This window comes from Coturnix japonica, chromosome 1, assembly GCF_001577835.2.
Source record: "Coturnix japonica isolate 7356 chromosome 1, Coturnix japonica 2.1, whole genome shotgun sequence".
Lineage (NCBI taxonomy): Eukaryota > Metazoa > Chordata > Aves > Galliformes > Phasianidae > Coturnix > Coturnix japonica.
This window is the reverse complement of record NC_029516.1, coordinates 56,129,768-56,147,896: the sequence shown is the minus strand read 5'-3', so window position 1 is coordinate 56,147,896 and position 18,129 is coordinate 56,129,768. Positions and strand designations below refer to the sequence as shown.

At 44.8% G+C, this 18,129-nt stretch overlaps 1 protein-coding gene across 7 annotated transcripts in view; it reads left to right on the top strand.

Annotated features, from left to right (window-relative positions):
* Positions 1-18,129, top strand: part of HIPK2 (homeodomain interacting protein kinase 2) — a 119,482-nt gene that overhangs the window by 93,197 nt on the left and 8,156 nt on the right. For 5 of the 7 annotated variants that reach the window (XM_015867262.2, XM_015867273.2, XM_032445764.1 and 2 more), the window contains exons 7-12: positions 1,592-1,754; positions 4,318-4,537; positions 6,152-6,273; positions 9,954-10,096; positions 10,367-10,546; positions 13,072-13,353. In XM_015867262.2, the coding sequence (XP_015722748.1) occupies positions 1,592-1,754; positions 4,318-4,537; positions 6,152-6,273; positions 9,954-10,096; positions 10,367-10,546; positions 13,072-13,353 (1,110 nt within the window). The remainder of the gene's footprint in view (positions 1-1,591; positions 1,755-4,317; positions 4,538-6,151; positions 6,274-9,953; positions 10,097-10,366; positions 10,547-13,071; positions 13,354-18,129) is intronic. The other 2 variants (XM_032445767.1, XM_032445765.1) reach the window with 1 other exon arrangement.

The window sequence follows — 18,129 nt, the reverse complement described above, 5'->3', positions numbered from 1 at the left end:
GGTTTTTAGTTGAAGGAGGTACGTTCATACCTGTTTGGGAAAAGTCAGTCCAATAGTCCTCCACATTCATTTGTTAAAAGTATTTGAGTTGTCTAAATATTCTGCAATTTGTAGGTATTTCACAGCACTTTAGAAGACAGCACATACTGAGCAGCTTTGCACTGTGTCCTGAGTATCTCTCATCTGCAAGTGACTGTGGAACAGTAATTAAGAAATTACTTGTGAGAGAGGAAAGATGATCTTATGAGTAAGAGACAAGATAGGGATAAAAAGGTCAAGGTCTTCTTCCCTACCGACCTTAGTGATTATATAAACTTATTCCTTTTAAAGGGAGTCATTTTTTCTCATTAAAGCTCATGTGACATGGAGTTTTCTTTACCTGCCTGACCTCTAACAGCTTAGATTGTTGTGCACACAGTTGAATTTTTACAGTGACAGCTAATTTTTGCTGCTCGTGCTTTATATTTTTCTTGGTTGGGATAGCGGAAATGAGATAAATCCCTTTATACTTTCTTAAGTTGTATTTCAGACTCCGAGGACACATTTGTAAAAACAATTACTGTGGAAGACTTGTGGAAATCATGTACTGGTTTTTAGAGCTTGGAAAAATGGGAATGTACTAAAAGCACAATTTTAGGACACCTATATTGCTATCTCTTATGCCACGGTATCCCAATTATAAACATGACATTGACAGTTTCATATACCCAGCCACAGTGCTCCAGCAATGCAGAATGCATTTCACCTGCTTTATTGAGGGTACGAAGTAGGATGTGTCTCAAAATTTCCTTTGCCATTATCAATAACATTTAAAGTAAGGTCTTTGTTGAGGAAGAGGCTGTACTTTTTCCTCTAAGAGACCTGATTCTCAGTTTAAGATAATCTCAGAACCTGATTCCCTTAGGCTGACAATGAATCTGATTTGGCATAACCGTTTGGCATATGAAGAGTCCCATTGACTGGGATAGGACAGCTCATGTGTTTTAAGATAAACATCTGCGGAAGTGTTTAGCTGGGCAGGGGCAGTGTTTTAGGCACTTGTCTGGACTGAGCCATCAGGAGCTACTTTTAAAAAGAGGAAAGATTTTACGGGAGTCTCAGCAACCAAGAACTGTAAAATTCTTCCTTGCTTCTAAAAGCAACTTCTAAAATAACATTTAAACATACACTGGTATAGGAAGCATTAGTTGCCTTTTCCTCCCAGGCTCAGTCATCCTACTGGAATAAAACTCAGTCTCTCACTCTCTCAAGCTAACTCTTTGGTTTTTCTCGCCCTGATGTCTGAAGACTGAAAGATTTGCTGGCTTTCTGTGACGTACTTTGCAGAGTTCAGACCCAGAAGGGCGCCTGGGAGTCCACAAGCAGGCCCTCTATTCCTGCCACATATTTGGCCTTCTTCAGTGTAGGCAGAGCTAGCCTGATTCTCACTGGTTAAGAGAGACTTGCACGAATAGCAAAGGTCTCATGTGACTAGAAAGTGCCAAGCCTGCCACTGAGACCTAACACGGGGCTGGGGTCTCTGTGATGAGCTGTTGCCCTAGTGTGATGGTTGATTTTATGTCTCTTCCTCACCTTCCTTTTCCTTACCCAGTGTTAAGTCCTGCTTCCAGAATATGGAGATTTGCAAGCGGCGGGTGAATATGTATGACACTGTGAACCAGAGCAAGACACCTTTCATCACCCACGTAGCCCCGAGCACATCTACCAACTTGACCATGACTTTTAACAACCAGCTGAACACAGTGCACAACCAGGTAAGAACACTGATCAGCAGCAGCCAGTGCTTGAAATTTTTACCTCAGTAGGGCCAAAAAGATGAACAGCAGACACAGCATCTCATTTTACTTGTCCGCAAAAAAACTGTTGCTTTTCTATTGACCTTCCTCCATTCTTTGTCATTCAGGTAAGCATTAATCTCATGACCTTCTGTGTGATTGTGAAATGTTGCTCTCATCATTTATGCTATTGTTGGGGGTGATAAGTCCTGCTTACCTGAGAAGTTGCTGTGGGGAAAAGCTCATTAGTCCCTTAATGCAGAAGCAGAACTGCATTCAGTGGCTCAAGCAGAAGTATTTGTGATCTTACAGCACCCCTTCAAACTGACATTGAAGTAAGAAGAATTAAAACCCTTCTATATCAGATGTAACACTGTAACAGATCAACAGGAAAGAATGGTTTTGGGGTAATGTTTATTCTTATCTCCCATTGGTTTCACTTCAGGTGCCATGATTGATGAGGGCGCTCTGTTAGAGAACACATTGCAAGCTACATTGGTGGGCTCTGGCTTTGTAATTGTGCTTTGGGCTCCTGCATTTGTTTTATATGCCCCAGTGTTGGGAAGTGCTGTGCTGGCAAACTTATGGCTAGCAGGCTAAGCTGTTTGCTGTGGGACTATGTTACAACAGCAAAAGTAAACCCTCCAGGGACAGCACTCTAGGAGACTGAAGCTCAATAAATAGCTACTATCCTTTAAGCCTTTCTGGATAAGACTGCTTGAAATTCACTCTAGAGATTCCAAGTGGTGTTGCAGAAATGGCACTTGGTATTTCAAAAGCAAAGGAGCTGGAGGATTCTGTGTGGATGTACAGAGTGTTCCCATATCACTCAGAAAGCCAGACTTCGTGAGTCAGTTCTTTGTGCGTGTGATCATAGAGTGTCTTTTGGAGCAATTCATTGAGCAGATACACACAGAGGTAGGTCATGGTTCAGTGTAACAAAGTGTTAGTTATAAAAACGAGTTCCCATTCTTGACTGTTTCTGAGTTGCAGAGTATAAAACTCTGTTCTGCGTTCTCTGCTAGGTTCCAGCTGCAGGGCACAGACACCATTTGTACCATAGTTGCTAGTAGGAAATGCAGGCTTGCTTTCATTTCCTCACTGCTCATTTGATGTTCAGATCAGTTTCCAGCTCAGGAGGTCTGTGGTAATCTGAATTTTCGTAAGGGGTGTGTGTTGTGAGCAGAACTGGTATCTCCAGTGTTCCTAGAAATGGTAGAAACATTTCCAGGAAGGGCGTTTCGATTTGAATAAGCTCCAGATCTTTACCATCCTCTTGAACATGCCATTCAATGTGGTTCCCAGTACTCCCTGTCTGCAGAATCTTTGGGTTTTGCCTCCTTCCAGTTGCAGCTCCTGAGAGCCGTGGTGTGGGAGCTGTCGTGTTTGCTGCTGGGTGTGTTGCACAGGGGAACAGATTGTGCTTCTCTGCCTCTGCACAGAATGGGGAGAAGGAGGCAGTGTTTCTCCATACTGTCTCTTGTGACTATGTCTGTGCAGCATGCATACCCTTCCCCAGCCCAGGTCAGTGTGTAGGGCCAAGTTTGCCGCCTCCTGCCGTCTAGGTCAGGGCTTCACCTTGGGCTTGTTTGTGTGTACATTTACCAACAGGTAAGTGTTTGATTGGGAGGGCTAGCGTGAAGGAGAAGGGTGGGCTCTGTTCTGGTAGATTTGCCTAGACATTAATGCTGAGGGCATATTTTTGTAGAGCAGTGGCAAAACTGTTTAGGGATTGTTTGTCTGCAACTGCTGCAGACTCGGTCCAAATGAAGCACAAGTCACCAAAAGATTTCTAAATGTTCTGCAGAGCAGTGTGCTGATTTTTGTGGCTTTGCAACATCCACTGCTGGAGCTTCTGCTCTGAGACAGTTTAATGTCAAGCCAAGCAAAATTTGGACTTGGAAAGTACTGTTATTAATACCTAGCATTATTCTTCCAATCCTTTCTACTTTGAATATAATTTAAGTAGCGTGTACCAGCTTAGATGCAAGGTAGAGGAAAGTCTGAATAATGAGCCCCCCTCTTAGGCTGAGGCTCTGCAGGGCATGAAGATTCTGAGTTTCTTTTACCTCAGCAATGTGAGCTTTTTGTAGAGTTGTGTGCATGATGAGAAAACAACATCATTTGGGGATAGTAGCATTTTCTGAACTCATCTTCTGTACACTGCAAATCAAGGGCTGTCTGGGGCTGCAGTTCTCCACTGCAGAACATTCTCCGTCTCTGAGCATTTCCAGCAGCTCCATGTGGCCCTACGGAGTGGTACAGTGCTGTTGTTCAGGCAGACAACACTCCTTTCCCCATCACCATCCTCACCTCCATGATCCTGAGTGTCCTGCTCTGTCCTTTGTTTTTGGTTTGCTGGTTTTAATTTAGATTTTCTTCTTCTTTTTTTTTTTTTAACTTTTATCTTACAATATTTTACTTTATTTATTTGTTCATTTATTTTACTTTTGGATTTCGCTTTTCCAACATACCCATCTCCCTCATTTGTTGTTGTTGTTGTTGTTTGTTTGTTTTTGTTTAATTCCCGTCATTCCTTTAGACCACCAACCTGGCTCCCACCTCCTCCAGTGCCACTATTTCCTTAGCCAACCCCGAAGTCTCCATACTAAATTACCAATCTGCACTCTACCAGCCCTCAGCGGCGTCCATGGCTGCGGTGGCCCAGCGGAGCATGCCCCTGCAGACAGGAACAGCGCAGATCTGTGCCCGGCCCGACCCCTTCCAGCAAGCTCTCATCGTCTGCCCACCAGGTTTCCAAGGTAAGTCACAACTTTGCCTAGTCTTAACACTCCTCCCGCCCTGTCCCCGCTGTTGGTTTATCAAGCTCTTGTTTGGAACGTGCTTCCTCAGTTCAGATCATATGGAAAGACATTTGTTGGCTTGTAAATCTGAGCAATGGGGTTGTTGCAGATTACTCAGATGTCAGCAGGGTGAAATGTCTACAACAGCAGAGGATCTTGCAGGCAATATGTTGCCTTTACCACGTGGGCTACGGGTGGCTGATTAGAAATAATGGGACAAGCACTGAAAAAAGGGGTGGGGAAGAACTTGCAGTATCTGTCATCCTTTGCCCTGAACATAACGCTTGAGGTTCTACTGCCTCACTTTGAAAACTTGAAATCTTCCCCCTACATCAGGAATTAGTCATTGCATAAGTAACTGGTTCAACACTTCTTGGTAATTCAGGTGTTAAAAAGGGAACTCAGGAAGTTAACGCTGTGGAGAGTGATGCTGCTGGTAATGGGGGTTTGCCACATGACAGACACTTACGAGTATTTACCAGGACAATTCCTTCAACTCCAGCCCTGCTAGTTGGTTAGTACTAGTTGGCTAACGAGTGTCTTACACCTCTGTATCCCAGAGTAAAGACTGTCAGACAACCTGGTTGATGACCAACCTTAGCCACTTCTCTTTCTCTTAACTTTGTATGCTGTAAAAATTTTGTAAAACTAACAGGGCATCTTTAAGAAGTGGTCTCTAAATAAACCTTGTTTCAGCTGATGCAACTTCTGTGCTGCATTTTTCCAATCCTCTCTGTACATCTGTCTCTAGGCACTTGTTAGATGTTCTGCAGGATTATCAAAGCTCTTTTGAACTGGAGCAGTTTATTTAGTTAGACCTCTTCCTCACAGTTAAAATGCATCACAAGGATTTGACTTCAGAAATGCTGTGCTGGAATATGTAACTTAACATCTTCTGCTTGAGAAATCTCTAGAAGAGAGGAGGCTGTGCCATGGCTAAGGTGATGGAGTGGGAGCCTTTCTCCAGAACAGTTAGGCTAATGCTTGGCTAAGTCAGCAACAGTTGGAGTGTGAGGTGTGCTAGATGAAACACAGTAAAATCGGAGCCTTTAAAATATGACTCCTGGGAAACTGTGATAGAGAAAATCACCCATCCCAGTCAAGATTGAGTTAGTGCACAGTTCCACTTGTCCCACATTGATAGCAAGAGAGCATTCTCACATAGCAGTGTCTCTTGTGTGGCAAGGACCATTTTCTATTAGCAGCCCAGAGGACGTCTGGTAAGAGAAGCCATTTCCTGCTCACTCTTTCTTTGCTCCCTGTACGCGTTGTACTGAGATGTTTCCCCTGGATTCGAGATAACTTAAAAATATGAAATCATTTAATTCCTTAACACCTTTCAAATGTCTCTCCTGTACCCTCATGATAATATTGTGCTTATCAGCATCTGATGGACGTCTATGGGCTAGGGTGGAATATGTGGGTCTCCTAGAACTTAGTTTTTCAGAAGAACTAAACACTGTAATTTAAATGGATATCAGTGAATGCCTTTAGACTTCTCTTAAAATCAGACCCCCATCCCTAGCAATGCTGTGTATGACCAATGCTGTATCTTCTGTGCTTATGAAACAGGGTTACAAGCTTCCCCTTCGAAGCATGCTGGGTATTCAGTTCGGATGGAGAATGCTGTTCCCATTGTCACTCAGGCTCCTGGGGCTCAGCCTCTTCAGATCCAGCCAGGACTCCTCGCACAGGTAATGAGCTCTGAAGACACCAAACACAGAGCAGGTTATTTTGTGTGCTATTTAGCACTTGGAAGCTGGAGAGTGTAGCTTTCTCTGAGGGCCTTCTGTGCTGTAGTTTGGAGAAATGGGCAGCCATAAAAAGTCACCAGCTTTATCTGAAATGCTCATACCTTACCCAGTTCATTGTCCTGTTACGTCAGAGTTGCAAAAGACTCTGGAAAGACTATCTATTCTTCTCCATTGAGACCAGTGGAGATCTCAAGGGAAGCTGTGTCAGGACTCTGCTGAGGAGGAATTGGTAGGAACCTTCCTGGATTCTCCTGAACTTGCAGTCTCAGCAGCAGTTTGTTGCAGTTGTGCTGGTGAATTGCATGCTGCTGAAAAACATCCCCTATGTTTTTAATTTTGCAGCTTTTTATGAATTGTATCTGTGTTCTTAAGTCTTGGGAGTGATGTAGTTGGCAGAGGCAAGGATCTGACAACCAAGGAGCTCACACTGTCAGCAGTACCTATTGGCACAGTTGGCCAAAGTACTCTCACAGAAAAGGCATGGTTCTTCCCAGCAAGAACAAATGGGAATGAGAACTACTTATCACAGAATTGTAGGGGTTGGAAGGGACCTCTAGAGATCATCAAGTCGAACCCCCCTGCCAAAGCAGGCTCCCTACACCATGTCACACAGGTAGGCGTCCAGACGGGTCTTGAATATCTCCAGAGAAGGAGACTCCACCACCTCCCTGGGCAGCCTGTTCCAGTGCTCCGTCACCCTCACTGTCTGTTGGTGCAATTACTCTTCTTCAGCAGCAACCACACTTATCTGATGAAGACAAATCAAAGCACAACTTGCAGCCTCAGTGATTTCAATTAGCTAACAAGACGTACTCATTCCCAATATTAGAGTCCCTTTTACTGGGCTGTCTGACATGAGCCTGCTCAAACACTGAATATATCCCAGTTGAAGCCTGTGGTAACAGCCTGTGTGGGCCATCTCTCTTGTCTGGTGGAAAAGGAGGGCCTAAGAGGTGACAGGAAGAGGAATAATCACAAAGTGAATGCTTCTCTGCAGGTGAAATTGCAGGTACCTGTTGCAGTGTTGGTGTACAGGGATGAGGGTCTTATCTGAACCATGCTGAAGCCGATAGGATCTTAAAAGACCTTGGGTCCTGCAGTTCCTCTTTTCTTCTCAAGGTGGCCTCTCTCAGGTCACCACTTTGTGGCAGTGAGTGCTCTGAAGAAGCTTTGATCCATATGGCTGTCCTGTCCCATTTACAAGAACTCTGGTTTCATGGACTGCCCTCAGCTATTTTCTATTGACATTTTTTGCACTGCTACTTTGATATGGCTTATTTGAGCTGTTTCTGAAAAATACTCCTCACTTACATAGATTTTATTTTTGATTTAATAGAAGAGAGGCAGTCTCTGTCAGCTGATATATCTGTCTGTCTCACATGATGAGAAACATTAGCTTCTGCTCCGACAGGGAGGCTCTCTGATAGACACTGGTGGCATCTGGTGTCCGCTGGCCTTGCTCGGTTCGAGCTGAGCAGCTGGTCTCATAAACAAATCTGTACCCAATTCCAGTTTCCTGAATGGAAAAACACAGCTCCTTTGTAATGCATTGTAGTCACATCTGATCTTTGGATGACCGTGTGTCTCTCTGAGCTGTGAGCTGTTCCTCTCATGCACAGCTGGTTATCAAACGCCGTTCAGGCCAGACTGTCCGAACTCCAACTGCTAGAGGGGCTGTCCCCAGCAAAGAGCCTGCTGCCTCCTGAGCAAGTTTGTCCAAATACTGTATGCACACAGGCTGTTGAAAATGGGCTGATCCCATCTTTACAAGTATCTCTGTACAACTTCAGATTTCAAAAGGGACAAAGCCATACAGTCCTCTGTCAGACTTATGTGACGTGACCCAGAACCGTTCTCTGTCCTTGGATAGTGCCCTGAATGCTTGAATTTCTCACATTTTAACTCCATCCCAGCAATATTTCTTCCCATAGAAGTCCTGCTTCCAGCTTTCAGAGCAAACACGTTTATTCCATTAGTTGTTCTTGTTTACACCACAGGTGGGAATTTAGTTGCACCAGGGGCTGCACCACCTCCAGGGAGCAGAGGCCAGCACCGCACTCTGACACAACAGCACAATTTCAAAGTAATGCAATAACTGAGAACAGATTGAGGCTGCAGGCACGAGCCTCCCATGTGTAAGCACAGCATGCTGTGCTGGTGGATCAGCCTAGACAAGTCTTATCTGCAGATTAAATGATTCAGTGGTCCTTACCTAATAAGTGAGGAATTTATGCCTGGACCCTGACACTGAATCTAAATTTATGCTCTGCAGGAGGAAAAGGAGTTTGCATTTGTTCAGTTCTCCTCCTTAAAAAAGGGAGGAAATCAGTTTTCTCTGCAAGTAAATCCTGGTAGCCCCTTGGGAACGAGCACAACAGTAGTTGAGTCTCATCTTTTAATTCAAAGCTGGTTAAAAATAAATAAATAAATAATGAAATTTCCTACCTGATCTTTTACCTTTTCACTACCTTCTCCTAACTACTCTGACCTGCACCAGACCACGGCTGCAGCTGCTTAAATGAAAAGCTCTCAAGACCCCTGTGACAATCTGTCTTTTGCAGATGTTGCTAAGAGGCCTCATAAGAGCAGCCTTTTCATCTGGCATGACACAATTAAGATGATTAAAATTTGGAGCAGAACTAGGAAAAGTTTCATCTTTATACTGAGGGTGGCAGAGGGTGATTGGGGTACAGGTTACAGGATGTTTGTGGGGATGGAGATGGGGGTGAACGTATGCCTGGATGAAGTCTCCCTTCTTTAAAATGTAGCCTCCACAGGGCTGTGAGATTACATAACATGGGCCTATGGAGGGTTGCGTTCCCCATCCTAAGCAGTACACAACAAAGTTTCCCTCTAAAGGAATCACAGTGTGACCAAGCCAAAAAATGATTTGATTCATGTGGAGTCGGTGGAGTGGGACGACCTGAGGGATGACGGCATAGCAGAGCGATGACTCGATTTACAGGGCAGAGATCTCCACCCTGCAAGGGGGGCACTTGCTGAGAAAAAGCCAGAGAGCGTATGAAGGGAACAGACATGCGATGTGCAGCTATGTACAGCTCCCCTCTACTTTGACCAAGGCTCATGGGTAGCTGGACTAGGCAGCAAGATGTCCCTGCTGTGTAGAACCCCCAGACTCCTTCCCCTCTTTGTGAAAGCCTTCAGCCTCTTGTTCTTTGTCCTGATCCCTGAAATTCTTTCTCCTTTTAAGCTGCTTTACGTTCCTGAAGTCCTTTAGGGTCTGTTGAGGTCAGAAGGAAAATTGGCTGGAGGCAGGGAGAAGTCCCATTTAATAAGACCGTAACTCCCAGTTGATCTGAATAGTCAAAATTAAAAAGTGCTAATCTGTTGGAACTTCCGATTGAAATGCAGGCCAGTTTCAGTCTCTCCCATTCCAAGTTTAACCTGACACACAGCTGCTGCTTTGGAAGTCTTTTGTGCTCTCTATATTGATAACTTTACTGCTTCCTAAAAGTATTCACAATCTATGACTGAAAGGCACCAAGCACTAGGTAAGATGACCACAGTTATTACAAGGAGCCCCAGCTGGGTGGGGGTGATTGTTTATATGCCGTTTATGATGACTCTTATTAAGAAACACTTTTTCCTCTGGCCAACAGCAAGCATGGCCCAGTGGCACACAGCAGATCCTGCTCCCTCCTGCCTGGCAGCAGCTGACTGGGGTGGCCACCCACACTTCTGTCCAGCACGCGACCGTCATCCCTGAGTCCATGGCAGGCACCCAGCCACTGGCAGACTGGAGGTAAATCGCTGGCACATGGAGAATGTGTGTACATGCCCATGGGACAGCCAGCACATGTGTGATGATGGCCTTTGGGCTGGGGCAGTGGCCACCATCCCCCAAGCCCAGCACCATGCCCACTTCCTTGGGGGGAAAACAGTCTTTCCTGGGGATAAACTGTGGCACCGAAGAGCCCCAAGAATAGAACCTCAGTGCAGGTGATGGGGTGAAAGCCTGCTGGGGAGCCGCCGGTCGTATTTTAAACATGTCCCTGTCTTCTCCCCTTTGCAGAAACACCCACGCTCACGGCAGCCATTACAATCCCATCATGCAGCAGCCCGCGCTGTTAGCCAGCCATGTGACTCTCCCCGCAGCCCAGCCCGTCAATGTGGGTGTTGCTCACGTCATGCGCCAGCCGCCCGCCACCACCACCTCCACCAGGAAGAGTAAGCAGCACCAGTCGGCGCCTCGGTGAGTGAGCCCGGCCCCACCGCTGGCCTTGGTGGGCCCGAAATGCAGGCGTGCTGATAGGAGTCAGGTATCCAGAAGCCTATGGGGCAAAATAAAGCTTGTTCCACTGCCCGTGAGTTTTTGTGAGTGGACTGTCTGCTGCTTCATTAAGGGGCAGTCGGGTGTGTTTTATAGCCAGCAAACACCATGTGGCATGGTGGGGATGCAGGACAGGAGGCTCAGGCCTTGCTCATACAGGTCGTTATGCTGCTGTGGGGCAGTGCACCTTCAGGAGCAGGTTCCTGATGTCTGCATGTAAGATCCATCCCTTTAGAAGCAGATAAATGATAATCACAAAATCGTAGGATGTGGGAGGGAGCTCTGGAGTTAATTTTGGATATCTCCAGAGAAGAAGATTCCACAGCCTCTCTGGGCAGCCTGTTCCAAATCTAAGTTAGATACACTGAAGGGCACTGAGGTGGCTGTGGGCCACCTTTAAGCTCTCTGTCTTCTAACACAGCAGCTAGAGGAGCAACAGATACCCGCATCGATCTTTTCCTAATCAGGGCAGCATCAAGCAGGGAGCATTTGGTAAAGGCACTTCACGCAGGAACGTTCCTTAGATGCTGGGATCTATTAAATCTAGGTAGGAGCATTTGGTTCTGCAAGAGGAAAGTTGAGCATTCCTTCATGGTGTTTGGTGCAGCTGAAATGGTGGGATGACTGCGGTGCCTGTCACAGCCCTGCAGTCCTTCTTACAGGACGGGGCTGCTGAAGACGTATGTGCAACTGTCCTGGGGAAAGTGCTCTGGACTGTGAGAATGGCTCCTCTACTGAGATACATTTCATTTTCAGAAAAGAAAAAAAAAAAGAAAAAGAAAAAAAAAAAAAAAAAAAAAAAAAAAAAAAAAAAAAAAAAAAAAAAAAAAAAAAAGAAAAAACGAGCCATAAGTGCAGAGAAGAGAACTAAAATGGGTCACTACAGTGGCAAAAACAGAGGAGCTTGTGGTTTTCCTGGGTGACTGGACTCAGGCCAGAGGAGCTCGGAGTTCACAACCAATTTTCCTTCTAGTTAAGAGGCCGCTATTTAAATCCTTCCCATTTATCTGCTCTCTAATGTTGCATTTACTTTGGGTGAGCTCCAGCTGTCTTAGTCCATTCGTAATGTAGAGCAGAGGCAGCTCTGTCCCCAGCAAGCCTGTAAAAGAGAGCGCCTGTTGCAACAAGCATGTCTGCGCAGGGCCTCCCCTCTCCCACCCCTCTGCAGGAGCAGGGTGCCCATGTTGGGGAGGAATTGGACACTTGCAGAGCAACGGCTTTCTAGGGCTGTACATTGTCTTTAATTGTGATGATTTTGTAGCCAAATGAGGAACGTGCTCCTTTGGAAAGAAGGGTACTCCATTCCGCTCATTGGTATTCAGAAAGCACTGCAAATGCTACCGTGCAGTCATTTGTTATGCAAAAGACCCTGTGTAAGTTGGTATAGCGTGATATGTCCATAATGACTTCCTTTTGACAGATGCCACCTATTCTTTTTGTTAGCTTTTAGGCCACACTGCAAATGCAACCCACATCTCACTGTAGAACAAAGCGAGAACTTTGTGTTGCATCTGCGAATGCTCTGCAATAAGCAGAATAAACTATAACATTTTAAAAAATATAAGAAAATAACGAGGTGGGTTTTGGTCAGTAAATACATCTGCAGACCTGTGCCGTGCTGTTTTCTGTGCTGAGATCTCCAATCCATAGAGCTGTTTACAACTTTCAGACAGGGAAGCTGAAGTAGGAAGATGGGGGAAAATCGAGGGCTTGAGCATTATTTTCAATGCATAACAAAAAGATTGTTCTTTTTCTTCCTGACCGATGGGTGCTGTATCTGCATCCTCACATGGGAATGACTTGAAACTGAGTGTGTGCTTTCCCATCTGGGTATTCTGACACTCTCATCCTCATCTGGAGGATGAAGCATTGGGCAGGAAATGTTAACTGAAAACATTCTTAAATGGCAAATTAGATTTTCAAGTAAGTAAAGCGGTTTTCCTGATAAGTGATCGCTGTTTTCCACAATAAATTCTAATTTTACCTTAAGCTTTTTTCTGGACAGAAAAAAAAACAAAAGCACAGATTGGTCATGATGCATACATACAGTTCACCAGGTATGGGAGAAAGGGATTATCCTTTGGGTTCTTTCTCCTTGTGTGACAGCCATGCAGTGCCGGCCTGTGTTTTGTATGTCTGGGCTTTGTGACCAGCCTCTATTCCCAGCCTAAACTGTAGGCAGGGACTCCTGGGAGGCAGTATTTCTCATCTGGAAATGTATGTGGAAAACAAAATTGAGGGGTGTTTTACTTAAAAGAAGTACTTTTCAGCCAATTATAAGAATAAGCCATGTGAGGCACTCTGACCTTTGGAAAGGTGATGGTGCTGATTTTGCAGTTTTCCCAGACTCCATAAGTCAGCGTGAGAGAATGAGAGGCTGGGAGTCAAAAGCCACAGCAACTGAGCAAGCTGAGATTTAACCAACTAACAGCCTTTCCCATTTCCAGAAATGCATCCACCTACGAAGTTTCGTCCTCTCAGTCCATCAGCTCGCCTCAGCGGTCGAAACGAGTGAAAGAAAACACGCCTCCTCGCTGTGCCATGGTGCACAACAGCCCTGCCTGCAGCACTGCCGTCACCTGCGGCTGGGGTGACGTGGCCACCAGCACCACACGGGAGCGGCAGCGGCAGCCCATAATCATTCCCGACACCCCCAGCCCCGCAGTGAGCGTCATCACTATCAGCAGCGACACCGATGAAGAGGAGGAGCAGAAGCATGCACCCACCAGGTGAGCAGCAGCTCTGCTCTTCTCTCTGCGGGTGAGAAAAAGAGGCAGAGGAGTGCTGTAAGGTCCCAGCAGTTATGGCTGGGTCTTTAGTTTGGGAGGAAAGGTGATGGAGGAGCTAAGGTTCTAGCAGAGGTCTTTGCAGACCTAGCTGATGTTCCCTGTCATTCTGTACGTTTGCTGTGGACTTCGGAGAAGTGTCAGAGTCTCTCTGGGCCTTAGTTTCTTTTCTCTAAGAGGAAATAATAGTTTTCTCTCTTTTGAAGGGCTGTTCAAAGGAGCTTTTAGAAGATCTACATTAATGAGCCCTTCAAGTCAGATAGCTGTTTAAAACAAAGACAGTAAGAAAGGTTTGGAAGGAAAGTAGCTCGAAACGGCCTTTTCTCTCTAAGCAAACCAAGCAGAGCATTAAATGATACTTTCCATACCTTGTATTTTCCATTAAAAGGGCATGAAAACAGTGAAGGTTTGTGTTTTAAGTGCTCAGTAAGAGTAAATACATTTGTACAAGGGTTGCTCAGCTCTGATTGTGTTTCCAGAACACCCCAGAACCATTGTCATAGGAGTGACAGAAACTGATGGCATTTTGACTGGCTGCAGAGAGGCATAGATGAGGCTATAAAGACTGCGGTGACAGAGTTTGCTCCTCGGAGAATTATTTCACCCAAATAAACAGTGCAGCACAGGGCAGCTGCCACTGCTGATCATCTCCTGTGGATGAGAGAGGAATGCATTTTCCAGGAGTGTCTTTTCAGCACCTTTTGATCACATGCAGACACCTTAGGTTCCCCATCTGATGCCAGTCAGAGGATATCACTCTGTTTTATAAGTTGTAGAGGAGTAGCTGTGCAAACAGCTGAATAATCATACCATCTTTATGCGGGTAACTGAGCAGGGAGTTTTTTAACCTTCTCCCTCCGGTACTGCCAGGAGAGTTATTACTATTTCTTATTTAGGACATGCTCCATGGCAGATTTTACTTTAATCACTGGAGATAGATATCTATATCTCTACATCTCTGCGCTGCAGTGATAAGTAGAATGCTGCAGATGTGCACAGAACAGATGAGATGCATTTGGCCTCAAGGAGCTAAAAATCTGTAAAGAGGAGCTATATTCAGTTCAGGTGTCTAGAGCCACAGTTTCAACCTGCCTGTCATCAGCCACCTCTGCTTTCCTATCCCCTTTCCTTTACCAGTGAACCCCACTAGGAAGAAATTGCTCAGTGCATCTCAGATTTAAGCTCACCATTGGTGAAATGATTATCATGGGGAATTTTATCACTTGAGAGCCATCACATATTTCACCTTCAAAAAAAATAAAAAATAAATAAAAAGTCCTTAGTTTGGTGGAAGAAAGTATATTTTTGGAAAGAGTTAGATAAAGCTCAGAGTGGAGACTGGGACTAGGAATAACTGAGTCCCTTAAATAAGGAGTCCTTTTTTCCAGGACTCTTAAAGGAAAAGAAGAACAAGATAAGAGTTGCTGAAAACTAAGGCTGTGAAGGTAGGCAACACAAAGAAGGCAGATATGTGTTTCACAAGTTAGGGAATCTACTTGCATCACTGTGGTGCTGTGGTCCGAGGCTTTGAAAGGTCATATACGCTTACTTATATTTGCCACCTGGGTATCATCTTGAACCTGGAGTGAGGTGGAAGGAAGAGCTGTGATCCTGTGGCCACGTAGGCCTCCAGTTGTCGCTTCCACCTCAACTTGGCTGCTCTCTGATCAGTTGCTTCACTCAGTGCCCCTCCAGGGAGAGAGGCAGAACAAAGTTCTGGAGAATGTCTGGAAATCAAGTTGGGAGTGTGGGGTATTTGAATGTTTGGCCAAGATCTGGTGGGGGGGCAGACTTATGTAAACAAACGGGCTTTCATATGGCTAAATCATATTCAGGACACGTTCCTGCCTAGGATGAGATCCTTGGCTACTTTTTCTATCCATATGGCATACCTATACAAATTGCCAGAACTACAGCATTCCTGGGAGGCCAAAGCTAAAGAACTAGATTTAATTCCTAAGCAATGTGGAGACATTTTGCATGACCATGGGTAATTCTAGAATCAGTAAGGTTGCCTGTGCAGATATAACCCGAGCAAGTGGATTATTAGGGGCAGAGACACACAAAAAAAGCATATTCAGAATGAGAATTTTGGATTAAAGTCTCAGGGAGAGTGAAATCAGTTTGCTCAGAGCCTTTTGACCTGGATAGGTCCAAAACCAGATTTTCAGCCAGAGTAAAAGTCACTCGCTTTCAATCAAGGAAGCTGTGTCAGCACTTAATGCCAACAAACTTTGTCCCTGCCAAAGATGAGTTTGTTTGTTTGCTTTTTTCCCACTGAAAGCATCTCATTTAGGGAAGCACTTCTGGGTTTTCTTACATGGTTGTTGTTTACAAGAAAGTGGGAATAACAGTGAGGTACATGCTTTATGGTAATAGGTGCCCAAACATTCAGGATCTGCAACTGAGTCTAAAACGAAACTGTGCAAAGAATGTGTTGTCTCACTCATATTTATGCAAATATCAAGCTGCTGGGCAATAGCTGTGGTATGGGGGTGAGAAGTAAGGAATAACTTGAAACATGCTCTGAGTGACAGCCTAACAATATTACCTTTCTTGGATTAGGGCAGGGAAATAACATGGCAGTTGATCGGTCAGAGTTAACAGACTGATCCTGCCTCATTAATTAGCAGCGGTATCTTTGCAGTAACTTCATTGAAGTTGCATCCACTCCTGAATTTGCTGCAGCGGTTCCTTCTCTTATTTCCTGTGGGGTTAGAAATTTCTCTTTGACCCACGAGTCTAAAAATGTTTGCTTTACTGATTGCTCAGTGAGGAGAGATTAAAGCTGCTTGTTGCTGTGAGAAGTAGGACATTGTTCAATGATGTGAGAGTTTATAAGTCTCAGTTTAAAAAAGATGGGTAACGCTGATAAAACATGATCCTACTGTAGTGGTTTGGATTTAGTCTGACAGAAAAGCTTTTCTGTGTTACCAGAGTAATACCAGAGAGCTTCTCTAGTACAGGAGAAGCAACTTTTTTTTATTGTCAGAAGAAAAAATGTGAAGAATTCAGTGTGATACGGGCAGAATTTTCTTTTACCTAATGAAATATGCAGATGTTCACACAGAGTGTTTAGGCAGTACCAGACGGCAGAGCAGGCAGGCCGGCATTTTACTTGTTCTTTTCTCACCTGTATTTTGCACTGGTGATGAGTGTAGTTTGTTGTAATCTTCTGAAAATCAATAGTCATCTGAAAATGTTGCGGTTCCGTTGTTTGGAGGTGCTGAGGAGGTGGTGCAAGATGGGCTCTGGGGGACCTGCTCAGTGGAGCCTTGTCAAAGAGGGCCATCTACTGGGCCCATCCCTGTGCCCAGGCAGAGATTACAGAGGAGAGACCGTGGGTACAATTCCACCCATCCTCATTGATACGGTCGAGGGTTTTCAGGGTCGAATTCCTGGTGAAAGAAAATAAAATGAGTTTGTCAAAACCAGGGCATTTTGCAGGATGTACTGACGTGTTTCATTGCCCCACTGTTTTGGTGGTTTGTTTTTCTTCTTTGTGTAATATCCCCAACATGGTGAAATTTAGGGAGCTTCACAATTGCAAAGATTTTGGACTATTTTTTAAAGGGGAACAGATTGTCAAGGAATTAACTAATTGAGAATAAGACTTCTGTTTGATGGTTTCCTGGATTTTTTTTCTACTTACTTTTTTCAAACCAAAATCAAAGAAGAAAAAAATAAATAGAAATAGTCAAAATGAAAAGGGAATATTTTGACTGAATGAAACTATTTTTGCTTAGGTTATACCCAAAAGAAACAGGAGGGCCTCTCACTACTCTGCTGTTCACTCTGCCACTGATCTTATAAAATAACATCTCTTCAGCTTGGCTTTCCTTCATAGTAATCAGTGTCTTCCCAGGCCAGAATCACAGAATCATAGAAGCATTGAATCATAGAATGGCAAATCACCATCTAGTTTCAACCCCCCTGCTATGTGCAGGGTCACCAACTACCAGATCAATCTGCACAGAGCCACATCCAGCCTGGCCTTGAATGCCTCCAGGGATGGGGCATCCACAGCCTCCTTGGGCAACCTGTTCCAGTGCGTCACCACCCTCTGTGTGAAAAACCCACTCCTAATATCTAACCTGAACCTCCTGTCTTAGTGCAAAACCATTCCCCCTTGTCCTATCACTATCCACCCTTGTAAACAGCCATTCCCCTTTCTGTTTCTATGCTCCCCTCAGGTACTGGAAGGCCACAATGAGGTCTTCCCAGAGCCTTCTCAAGAAAGCTGACCGAAGCTAATGTGTAGGCAAACCTAGTTCCAGCCTCACTGACCATCTTCACTGCCACACAACTGCAGGGTTGTATCTTATTCCTTTTCCTTAAGTTGGTAAACTACACAACAGAGTCTCTCTGTGGGTCTTATAACTGATTGGTAGCTAATGTGAGTTATTTACCTTATTTCCTCTATTGCAGTGATGGCAGAGCGTACTTCAGAGGGCATTAATTCCCCTTACACACAGAAATTGCTGGCAGGCACAATCCAGGTGTTTTTGCCAACTTGCTGATGTGTATGTGAGGGTCAAAATACCGCTTGGAGTTCACTGTTGACATCTAGCCTATTGTGGCTATGTTATGCTTGTGCGTGATAACAGACTGACTCTGCATAGCAATACGTTGACTAACCACAATCATCTGGTAAAAAGATTGCTGCCTTCCATCTCCAGAAGACACACCAACTAATACCTAAAATAACAGAGATAGACC